This window comes from Rhyacophila brunnea, unplaced genomic scaffold (genome assembly GCF_057557595.1).
Source record: "Rhyacophila brunnea isolate RB1 unplaced genomic scaffold, BYU_Rbru_1.0 scaffold_1, whole genome shotgun sequence".
Lineage (NCBI taxonomy): Eukaryota > Metazoa > Arthropoda > Insecta > Trichoptera > Rhyacophilidae > Rhyacophila > Rhyacophila brunnea.
In genome coordinates this window covers 5,942,948-5,955,518 of record NW_028232751.1, presented here as the reverse complement: position 1 = coordinate 5,955,518, position 12,571 = coordinate 5,942,948, and the positions used below count along the sequence as shown (strand labels likewise).

Below are 12,571 nucleotides of genomic sequence, written 5' to 3'. Positions count from 1 at the left end.
TAATATGTAACGTTTACCAAATAAATGTTTTGATTCTGTGATTATAATGTTATGTATTTATCTGTTTTGTAGACAACTGTAATTAGCCTGGAGGCCTTGCCAAAGATTATCGACTCGTCACAGCTCACCACCGATTTTGATGGAACTTTACAATACGATCACGCTCAATGGATTGATCTCAGATTGGTAATGAATTACATTTTTTTCATACTTATCAAAACAGTTTGGTGTCGCACATTTAATGATAGACTTATTTAACCTGATGAATGGATGTTCCAGATAATATGAAAATTTACCAATAACTATACCTACCTACGTTTTCTTTATTCATGACTAATTAACCACATCTGAAAGCATTTGTGATTACATTATATTGATTTTACAAGTCATACGCTCAATTCATTGGGCTGATGCTTTGGATCCTAACCCACATTCACTCTACAAACCCTTATCAACTCCATATTGACATGGATTGTAGTGCCGAACCTCATCAAAGATTAGACGAAGTTGGTTCTTTGAAAGGAAGATATTGAAGAGGGTTTTCCACAGTCACCCGAGAGGCTCCTCGAAATATACTGGAAAGGAAAGGAGGCTTGGAAGACCAACACTGGGTTAGTTTTAACCGTGTAGAAAGTGACAGATATTTATTGGAGGCTGATAAGACCCGTATCAGAATGCGGTATCACAAGGATATTTTGTGTTTATTAAAATTATTGGAGGGTGACTCTAATCATAGAATTGCAGTATTTATAGTAGGTATATGTATATGATGTACAGTACACTCTCAGTAATACGCCACCCCAAAAACCAGACAAGTGTCCAATTAGTGAAAACGGCGGATTATAGTGCATACATGGTAGACGAACTACTGTTGAGCCTTTTTCTTTGATCAACTCGTCGAATAAATACTTTGGCGGTGGTTTATTTCTATCAATTTTTTCTTTTAATTTAGTTTTAACCATATTTTCTTTGAATATAATATTGTCTTTCAGCCATTCTTTCATAACGCTTTTTTTATTGGCCATAGTTGGCGGTTTATTTATTTTAACGCTATGGTAAGGGGCATTATCCATAACTATTATAGAATTTTTGGGAATGTTTGGAACAAGGCGTGTTTCCACCCATTGCTTAAAATTAGTTGTATTCATATCGTCATGGTAGTCTCCAGATTTTGATTTAGATTTAAATACTACCAATCCATTATTAATAAACCCAATTTCACTTCCAGCATGTATTATACATAATCGAGGTCCAGCGGATCCCGGTTTCAAAACTCCTCTAATATCATCACTATGCCAACATTTACCTTGGATTTTTTACATGCAATTTCAACCATATGCGTGGATACTTTTTCAATATTGTCGGTGAAAACACCAATTAGGTAGGTACTTAGACACATAACTATTGTCATAAACGTAATCCGATACTGGCGGCATCCTGTCCTGTTGGATTTTATTGCTTAGGCTCGAAATGTTTTTAAACGATCGACACATAAACAGTTTTAAGAAAATTTTTGACGATACTTTAGCTTGGTATAGCCGATAAGGAGCTCGTTATAAAAGTGAATAAATGTATGGAGAAAATCATAAATTAAAATGTCAACGAATGTTTCCTCGTTAATCCGAGATCTCGCTATATCCGTAATCGTAATAACCGAGGTCGACTGTAATACAATTTTTGAATCATTTGTTTTATGAATTGTTCTTAGGCTTTGGAGGAGCTAACATGGCAGGCCGGTGATATATTGGACAGATTAGATGACCTGCAGGAGGATTTGGCGAGGTCCGACTTTGCTGATGATGTTTCTGGTGCTAAACATGGCATTGACTTACACAACGAAATGAAAAAGAAAATAGTCAAAGTGCCAGTCGACGAATTAGAATCTCAAGGTAATTTTATTATTATTATATACCATATCCGATCATAAGAAGTTCATATGGGTCGGCCACCACAGAGTAGCGGTTTGTATTAACAGGTTTACGTTTTTATGAGGAATGTATGTTAGCCACTTGCTCAACCTACTTATTAGGTCCATACTCCGACTCCAAACACAAATTGAAAAACAATGTGTATTTGCCAGACCCAAGATTTGAACCTGGGACTCATGACATTATAAGCCGATGCGTAAGCCGCTATTTTAACATTATATCTTTTTACATTTTTCAATTAATTCTCCACAAATTTCATTAATCAAACTGGATGTATCGAAGAAGATAATAATATCTACTTACTAGTGACCTGGTAACTATTCTGGAAAGCTTGGCCAACAAAACATAATATGTGTTCAGCATTTTATTAATGTTTTTGTCATCTATAGTGCATGTATGTATGTAGAGGATTACTTACATGCGTCTGACAGGTGACTGGCGGCAAACAAAATGATGCATTTACGTGTTATCATTAGTTTTATTGTAGATACAGATATCGTTTCAAATGTTTTTAGGGGCTAAATATTTTTTTTTAACAATTTTCAGTATTCGTTGGTGGATGCCGATACTAGAGACCGACAAGTTTAACGTGAGGCTCCCCTGCATAGCTGCCGTGTTACCGGGGAGCCTCACGTTAAACTTGTCGGTCTCTACCAATATATTCAGTAATGAAAAAAAAACCTATTTTGAACAAAATCTCACTTACGAGGTATCGTTTCTTAAACTTCGATGTGTCATTCGTCATTGTAAAGCAAACTTGTCTCACACTTTTAACACTAATTCAATTTTTATTTATCTTTGTGCAACTTTTACAAATAAATAACATGATATAAAAGTTTGATGTTAGTTACGAACGAATTTTTTAATCTCATCGTTAGTCTTTATTTATAAATTTCTCATTTCATTTTTATACTTGGATATGTTATTTTACCACATTTTTATTAGCTCGTATTACTGATTTTTTCTTGTTTGTCCAGTACAAATTTTTTCTTGTTTGTCCAAGATTTTTAACTAGCTTCCTGACTAGCTAGACATTTGAAACTTTTAGAATATATCAGAACACGACGACATTGCATTCTTTTAATACTTTTGGCGATCTTTAAGCAGAATTGAATTCATTTTCAGTTAATTCTATTTTGTATGTTTCGGAAAAAATTCGTTAAAAGTAAAAGACTATTATTGGTTGCTAAGGGGGTCCTAACAACTAAATTATTAATATATACATGTGTTACTATGGAAATCAATATGAAATGTCAAAATGACATTTCAGTATTCTGTATTTATTCAGTATTTCTATCAAGTACAAAAAAAGTATTTATTAATACATAGAATTGTCAAGTTTATATGATTCAACAGAAAATTTAAAACCGTGGTATATAAAAAGTTCTTTTTATCTTGTAATTATTATTCTTATTATCCTAACATTATTTCATTCCTATCTTATAACACCATAAAGTAATAAAGTAAGGTAATTTATTTTCATATTTAAACGCTCGCCCTTCAAACAAAATTTCAGGTGATCGAATCCTCCAGCGCCTTCAGGCAGCTGATGTGGCTGCATTCAGTGCTGGTAGCGGAGCGGGAGGAGAAAGTGCTGTCGGTGCTTTCCATTGTGGAGAATCCTCAGGCGTCAGACAACAGCTTGAGTCCGTGAGGCAGGCCCACCATCACCTTTTGCAGCTGTGGCATCGGAAAAAAGTACAACTCGACCAGTGCTTTCAACTCAGGCTATTTGAGCAAGACTGTCAAAAGGTAGATTATTATTGTTTTAAATATTTACTATTCGATCACTTGTACGGCAGTAGGTTGTTATTTTCAAAGGAAACAGATACACCATGATAAAAACACCGTTGCAAATACAGATTTAATAACATCAGCAAAACTTAATAAACTATTTTTGTCTATGGTATTTCATTTCTGTTAATAAATAATTCCAGTGCAACTTACCCCACCCCCGTCCTTTCGAAGGTGACACTGCGTTGTAATCAAGAGATTTAAAAATATTCAAATATTCAGTCACTTGGAATTATTTTGAGTTTATCGATTTCACACTTGGAAGCCATCATCAAATCCGACAAATCTACTGCCGTATTCACAACAATACACTCATGTGTAATGGCTCAAATAGACTCTATGACGATCGGTCATATAAATGCCGAAAAACCCTTTTCTTATGTTGGCGTCCTGTGTCACAGAGTGTAAATACGATGTCATAGCTGTCATACAAATTGTATGTATAATATGTCGGAATGGCATAGATATGATCATAGACACTAAATCGCTCTTAGCATATATGTACCCGATCGTCATATAGTCTATTTGAACCTTTACTGACCAAGATGGATTGTGGGTGGCCTATCAATAAGTCGAAGACACTCTTTATCTGTATAGTAATGCAAAACATTTTTATAAGTGGTGTCAATTTATCCAATTTCTAACAGTTTGTTTACATTATTAAATAAAATTCGTTATAAGTTTACGGATATCATTGACTTTGTGATTGGTACACTTGAATGACCATATTATTATGTTATTAAAAATTAACATGTTTCTGTTGTTTCTAGATGTTGGAATGGATATGTCACAATCGCAGTGCCTTTCTTTCATCTTATGTGGAGATTGGTAGGTCATGTGCTCTCGCGAAAAACCTTCAAGAGGAGCACGCGAGATTTGCTACTGCGTGCAGTGGGAGTGCCCGTGCCTCTGTAGCGCGAGTTTCTGCCGCAGCACACCGGTTGCAAGATCAACGACATTATGCACACGCACACATCGCTTCACTAGCACACGCTATGGACAGAGCTTTCAAAGATCTTGAGAAAGGTAATACCCCTTCTCTATTAAATGTCTATTAACCTCATGCAAGCCACCTCAATTATAGATTTGCTCAAACAGTAAAATTTATAGATTATTAAATATTATGCAGTTATTGCTAAGATAAACCTTGAAACATGGATTTGTTATGAATGGATGTTATTATTTCATTAGTGACCATTTCGTATATGCAATTAGATGTTTGACTTGTACCAAAACATTCACATTATAATAAAAATGGAGTCTACAAGATTGCATCAATAATTATTGTACTTGCTAATTGCTAATGGCAGCCAAATTTAACAAATATCGCGCATATCATACGTATATACCTGTATCAACAACTGCTAATGTTAAGCTGGAACCTATAAATAAAGCCATCATGTTTCAATATACAGTAGACTCCCGATTATCCGAGCCAATGGTGGCACGGATAAACAAAGAACAACGATAATCAGAAGTATGGTTTTTTCTTTTTAAAATACTACATTATTATACATTTCTATAGCAGACAATTATTTTAACAGGCTTAATACTCATTATTTATTCAAAAAAATCTGTGATTTTGGTTTGTTTGCAGGAATCTTTTAATGATTTTCTAATGTCAGTTTGAATTCCTAAGAGCTATTATTGTATACACCGTATCGTGTACGGATAATCCACACACGGATAATCGGGAGTTTACTGTACTTACAAAATATTAATTTTATGTGGCCACTTCTTTCTTTCTTCACTGGCTACCAATCTGCGACACTAAAAGTGTTCCAGAATGGCCATCAAATGATGTAATACCAAAAGTTCTTAAGGCTCCTACTAGTATAGTCCAAACTTTGTGTGAATAACGCTGTCCCATTAATCGTGTTAATCTTTTCATGCATTTTTTTGTGAATGATGGAATACTGGATTTTCCAAGGCCTGAACAAAAATGAACCATAAGTGCGAGTGAGTAAGCATTCGGTACGCTTATATCTCCGCTCTATGTGTTGGAGTAAGATAGAATTCCTTCGGCTGAATTTTAAAAATATGAAAACGTCGCCGGAAGCAATTGATTTGGCTGATTACATGCATTTAAAAACTGCGAGCATATGTTGCTGAAATTAATTGTTTTTGTGTTAAATATAAAGTTAGTGGTAATTATTTTTAGTTATTTTAATAGAACACATGGTTAAGTATGTTGTGTTTAAATTTGGTGGTCGTACTGAGAAGCAACACAATGGTATAACGTTTCATAGTTAAGTTGATAATAAATAAATCGTTGTTCTACTGTGCGTTATACGCTAGGAACGCGGCTTCATTTTGCTTAAAAATAGGCCCTCTATATATCATTCTTATTTTTTCCACTCCAGTTTTGGTCCAAATGAACTTACACACTATACAGTAAGCTTTTTCTATTAGAAAGTATAATTTTTTTTATATGATCGTTCAATAAATTATATGAGTTCTAATGGATTCAAGCTCTGTACTATTCTATTTAAGTCGTTTTTTGCGACCCGGGTTTCGCCTTTCGGCATCTTCAGGCGCCGTGTACACTCACCAAAGGTAAACACACACTGACAAAGAACACTTTTAACTCTAGCTTATATAATAAATCAATACAATAAAGTAGGTAAAAACTCCATTACCTATCTATCCAGTCAAATGTCACAAAAATACAATAAACAAATTATGAATAGTTGAAGTGTCAGTAAAAAACCTAATTAGTAAAAACCCTATCTTATTAATAACAATACACTCAATAGCATATTATAATAAATCGTCAAAACCTAATAATAGATCATTATTCTTTATAAACAATAAAAATATACCATATAAAATATATGAACGTAGCTTACTCAAAAATAACCAGAATGGACTTGGTTCACTATGCTTGTGAATCACTCATATATTACTGCGACAGTCGCTTTTTGTAGCTGTAAACATTTAATTTTCAATGTTTAAAATTTGAATTACAGGACTAGAAGAACGGAGTGCTGTGTTGTCGTTATCGGTAGTGTTTCATCACAAGGCAGAAGTTTATGCTGCGGCAGTTGGCGGGTGGGGGCAACAGTGTGCGTCGGCCGCTCCCCCGGCTGATGCTAGAGATGTTCTGGCACTGGAACAACACATCCTTAGGCATCAGCAACTCTATGAACAGATGTGTCAGGCATATACAGAGGTAAAAGAAAATTTCAGCTTCACAAATTGAATCTGGTATATTATTATTATGATATTGTATAAAGATAGCAAGACTGATTGTTATCCTGTAATATTCAATATGCGTGATTATTGATGGCTTTATCTTCTTGCTTTTAGTAATGCAGTGATATGTATTATGCAAAGAGATCAAATTTACACAAGTATTGCTACTAGCAGTCAGTAACAGCATTCTTCACTATTTTATAAGTTTTGTCATGTTTTTAAACAGAAATAACATAAAAAAAGACTTTTGAATTTCATTTTCTGACAGTTTGCAACACTACAAGTGGAGCGTTGTTTACTATAAATAAAAATGTAAAATGGTGATTGTTATTTTAAAGTTAGTACATTCAATAGTCAATTTATAATAATTTTGATCTGAAAGTGATTACCATATCTATGTTATCTGTATATGCTGAATGTTTTATATATCATTAATTTCGATGATTTTATCATCAGTCATGAATGACTAACTTTTCAACATGTTCAGCGTTTATATGGTGGTAATTCATGATAATTTGTGTCGCTGAGTTTCAAAACCCGCTATAACACTTTTTCATTATGTTGAGAAAATCAATAAAAACTTTTTGAACTAAAAAGGTTTTTGAATGTTTCAATAGTGTTATAGCGGGAATTGATAGACACATTGATTTTGTTTCATAAATGACACTTAATCGTAGCGGATTTTGAAAGAGGTGATAAAATTTTCATGTAGAGACTTTAATAACGAATACATCGATATATATATCTTAATTATTTCAAAAAAGATTTTGAAACTCAGCGACACATTTATAAAATGAGTTATTACTTGGTATTCACCATTATACAGATATTGTTTCTATAGTAGAAACAATATCTATACTCGTAGAAACAATATCTCTAGGTGCTGAATACAGAGTGATAACTGATTTTATAAATTATCATGAACGACCGTAATCACATGTTGCTTTAGGAGACAATTTATCGAGTTCTTTTTTGTGTGTTTGAATCGCAAACAAACAAGGAAACCATTTTCAAGGAATTTTGGTCACAAAATAGGATGTTTCAATTTGAAACAAAATTAGTGGCCGTAATAACAAACAAGTAATAGAAAATAATAGAATTTAATACAAAACATTCACCCATTCACAATAATTTTCCATTACCATTGCAAGCTTTTGTACACATGCTTTTTAATTAATACTTAATTCTAATCACCGTTATAAATATTATGCAAAATCACATTCACATTTTATCACAATTTTGGTTATTGAAATGATGTGCTCTATAATAATATGTAAATGACATAATCAATTGCTTCTGTTGAAACTGAATTTTTAACCACCCCTTTTTAATTAGGTTTATGATGCCTATCAAAATCTTTTGAATGGACTGGACGTAATGCTGCAAGTGTGCCATGATATCCCCCAGCAAAGGTCTCCATCACCATTTAGAGTGGAACCGTCCACCGATGATGCAAACCAAAGTAATGCAGAAAACTGCGTTACCCCTGCACCACAGAGAATGGTTTATATTCATCAAATTCCATATTAGTTCTCTGTTCAATCCCATATGTGGTGCTTGGTCTCATTACTCGCCGGATGTCGGTTTCTCCAAGGGCGCGACCTTCGCGTGGGCGAATGTAATATTTCCCTCCGATACTAACTAACTTTGGCTGCGTTTGTAAACACGGTCATACTTTTGGTGATATTGGTGCTTCCTTCAGACATCGCTTTCTATTTTTACACTTTACAAAACTAACTTTTCGACGTGATAAATGAATTCTATGAATTTATTTTAACAATCCTGATATTAAAAACATCCCTATAAGAATACTGTCAACTGCATTGTTGCCTATTTTTTCTAACATGCAGTCATCTCATTCAGTGAATATCATTTCTCAAGATATGCATTGCCTTTTTTTTTGTTTTTTTTCTATATCGAAAACTATGTTTAGAGAAACTTTGGTTAAGGGTTTTCAGAAAAGGCTGTCGTTAATATCTTGTATATTTCATTTCTATAATTGGTTTTTAAGAACAGTACTAAATACTAACTATAAAGTATTATTTTTGTATTTAATAATAATTATGTACATATTATAATTTCTTTAAAATACACATGATGTTGTTTTTTGTATAAAACAGATGTTGGAGGGAGAAAACATTTAAAATTTTTAAAATGGTAATGTTTATTACTACAAAGAGGATTGATCTGATTATATCTGCAGATTTTATTTGTAGATATTTTATTTCATTTTGGGAAAATAGTAATGATGGATGTAGGTAATCTTTTCTCTCATTGAATTTTTCCAACTAGTATAAGTCTACTATCTGAATTAACTGGGACATTTAACTGATAACATTAATATTATTATATTATTAACTTTAACTCACTAAAGTAAAAAGTTATACATATCTGATGAATTTAATAGAAGTGACCATTTCAAAATATACACCATGTTAGTATAATTTTAACCATTTTCGTCATTTACTAATAAATTATTTTATATCTCATCATAAAATTATTAAAATAAAGTTCACTTTATAATATTGATGGTTTGCCACAAAGAGATTTAACTACTATTATAATTGAAGAGGTAATATGAACTCTTTTTATTTTAAAACACTTGATAGTGATTCCTGAACATTTTTAATATGGTTGAACTGGTAACTAACTATAAAACAATTAATATTCAAAACATTCGCAATATTATTTAAAAATACAAAAGAAAATGGCGACCTGGGGCCTTATGTTGTAACTTGTGAGTTGAAGTGGCCCGGTCGACATGACGTCATATGACATCATTGTGACGTACTACCGGAGTGAGTCAATAGCATTCGAGAAATTAACGCTACTCTAATACTGGCGTTATTCATTGTCCCCATACACAAATAGGTGTTTCAGCATAATAATATCTATAGTGAGCCGTGTGCATTGGGCGGCTCGCCTCGATGCGTGTATTGAGCTTACGTCACAATTACGTCATGTCGTCGGGTAACTTCATGTCACAAGTTATAACATAGGGCACCTGCTGTCTTCATATTAGTTTTACCTTAATTAATTACCTATGTATAGTTATTTGTGATTTTACATGGTATGTTCATATTATATATTGATGGTTTACCTAATATGCTTGTAACACTGATGCTGAAAAGAGGTTACTAAGGTTTATGATTCAGTTACTTGACGCTATTTCATATTAAAAATTCATTTGTAGCCATTTACACTTGAAGCTCCATATTCCTCCATTCTGAGATAATCGTAAAAAACGATCAGGCACATTTTACGACTAAAAATACATTTTTTTAGTAAAATATTTAGAAAAAACGAATAGTGAAATAATGGTTAGAATTAGTCAAGCAATATAAAAAAAATAGTGGCTGATATAATGCAATTTAACTACTAATAAACGGATTTGAATTTGATATTTCATGAATATACATGGTTGGAAAAGTACTAGTAGAATCAGAATTAAGAAAAAAATAAAAAGGAAAATTGGAGGTTACCGAGTTTGAAACCAATAGCCTCATTTATTCAATGAGATTTAACTACCAGGACCGCACCACACTGAGATAAAAGTATCATGTATTAGTTCTGGAAGTCTGGAAGAAGTTTTTCATTCAATGCATACAAAGGCATCTGCAAATTTTTCTATTTCGAGATTAAATGCAAAACAACTGCAAAAGTCGTAAACTTGATAATGTAAAAGTGAAGTAACTGAAAGAACATGCAATATAATGTAGATATAAACTAAATATTATGTTTTTTTTTTTAGAAACTCTATTTGTCCTAACAAAACGAAGACTTCAAACCCTAATATATCCAAAATATGTCCTTTGCACTTGCCTTGGTTTTACACTCACGGTGCGATTTATTCAATGAGATTTAACTGCCAGGACCGCATTGAGATAAAAGTATCATGTATTAGTTCTGGATGTCTGGAAGAAGTTTTTCATACAATGATCCAATCATTATTTAAATGAACAATCAGATAAATCATAAATAATTAATAGTACATAATGTCTAAATTAATATAATAAATATTCAATCATACTAAAATCGGCCAGGAATGTTGTACATAATACTAGAAGATCACATTTTTATCTATCTGATGGAAATCTCCTTGATTTGAGTGTTATTCTGATTTATGACTTTTGGCTTTAGTAGGGTTGTATATTAAGCTTTGTGTGCTACCTGTTTTTAATTTTTGTATTTTCTTTATCAGGTCCATTCTACTAGTAAAAAACTTCTTTACCAACTTGATCATCTCGTGCAAGTTTGCAATCAACCTGACCACAGAAGTCATGTAAGTAACACATATAAAGGTCCTACATGTACTAAAATATTGTCTCCGTACGAGAAGAAAGAAATTGCTAAGACGCCGTCCATAGACTGAAACCGTATGCGGTTTAGAACCGTGTGCCATACTAAACATATGATTTCTGTTCATGAGGTTTCCGTTGAGAGGCCTTAATCACAAAATGGCAGTTTTGAAAAAACTGGTTTTATAATACACCCGATCCTCTTTTTGCACGGTTTCGAAATAACAAGGTTTAAAAAAAGTACCGATTATTTTTTATTTACACTGATTTTTTTGCTTTAACAAGATTTAAAAAACTAAAAAGAATAAAAATACATATGTATGTACATATTTATCAAAAAATTGCATTGCAATGGACCGCACACCACTGGTGCATACATAATATGTTATATACATAACATATTATGTTGTCACCGGATGCCGCCGAGACATACATACGTACATACATGGCGCCACTAGTCAGTCACTTCAGGTTCGATACGAGAGACGGGCCGCGTGCTTTGGCGTCAGCGTTATTAAATATTTCCAGCGAGTAATTTTTCGACAATGAAAAACAGTAGTAAAAGGGCACTTTCTCATGCTAAATTTAATTTTAATAGAAAACTACGTATTTTTATGTAAATACCTACCTATAAATAATAGATAAATTTGATTTATTTTTGAGTTCAAGAATTTCATATTTCAAGTTGATTTTGAGTAATGGAACCTATCTACCATTTGTGTATGGGCACCTTATCTTTTTTGCACGGTAGTCTTTGGTACGTATCCCCCGTGCAAAAATAGGATCGGGATTGTGACTGAAATAAATAATTATGGTTTATTTTATAGCATTCTTTACTCCTGTTTGACAAAATTCGGATCCAAGGATCAGGGATAATATTATGTAATAGGCGGCTCTCGTGGTGCAGTTGGTAAGGCGCTCGCCTTCCACCCTAGAGTTCCTGGGTTCGATTCCCGGTCATGACAAAAACATTTATGTGTTTTTCTCAAAGCCTGGGTGTTTGTGATTGTTCAAAATTACTAACAACCACCTTGTACGAAAAAGCAAGGACATGGTTATTGATAATTCTAAAAAAAAAAAAAAAATATTATGTAATAACATAAGCTGTTGGTAGGTAATCAAAGTGTTTACTATAATTTCTAGTGCGGTTCTAAAGAAATAATAATCTCAAACCAGTGATAGATTCATATGCTTCAATGCCTGTTTTCTTCTGGTGATAACAAAATGTAAACTGCTCTTCCCTTATATTGTAAGAATCCACATGTCATGTTCTTTTTTTCTATACAGGCGGCTCTCGACTTTCGTACGTAATTTGTTCCTGAAAATGTGTTAAAATGTTGAATGTACAATGTAGGC

At 33.0% G+C, this 12,571-nt stretch overlaps 1 protein-coding gene across 2 annotated transcripts in view; it reads left to right on the top strand.

Moving 5' to 3' along the window:
* trio (trio Rho guanine nucleotide exchange factor) overlaps positions 1-12,571 on the top strand; it is a 627,840-nt gene that overhangs the window by 80,572 nt on the left and 534,697 nt on the right. For both annotated transcript variants that reach the window (XM_085940798.1, XM_085940792.1), the window contains 6 exons: positions 73-186; positions 1,709-1,889; positions 3,445-3,680; positions 4,493-4,748; positions 6,692-6,894; positions 11,119-11,199. In XM_085940798.1, coding sequence (XP_085796924.1) covers positions 73-186; positions 1,709-1,889; positions 3,445-3,680; positions 4,493-4,748; positions 6,692-6,894; positions 11,119-11,199 — 1,071 coding nt within the window. The remainder of the gene's footprint in view (positions 1-72; positions 187-1,708; positions 1,890-3,444; positions 3,681-4,492; positions 4,749-6,691; positions 6,895-11,118; positions 11,200-12,571) is intronic.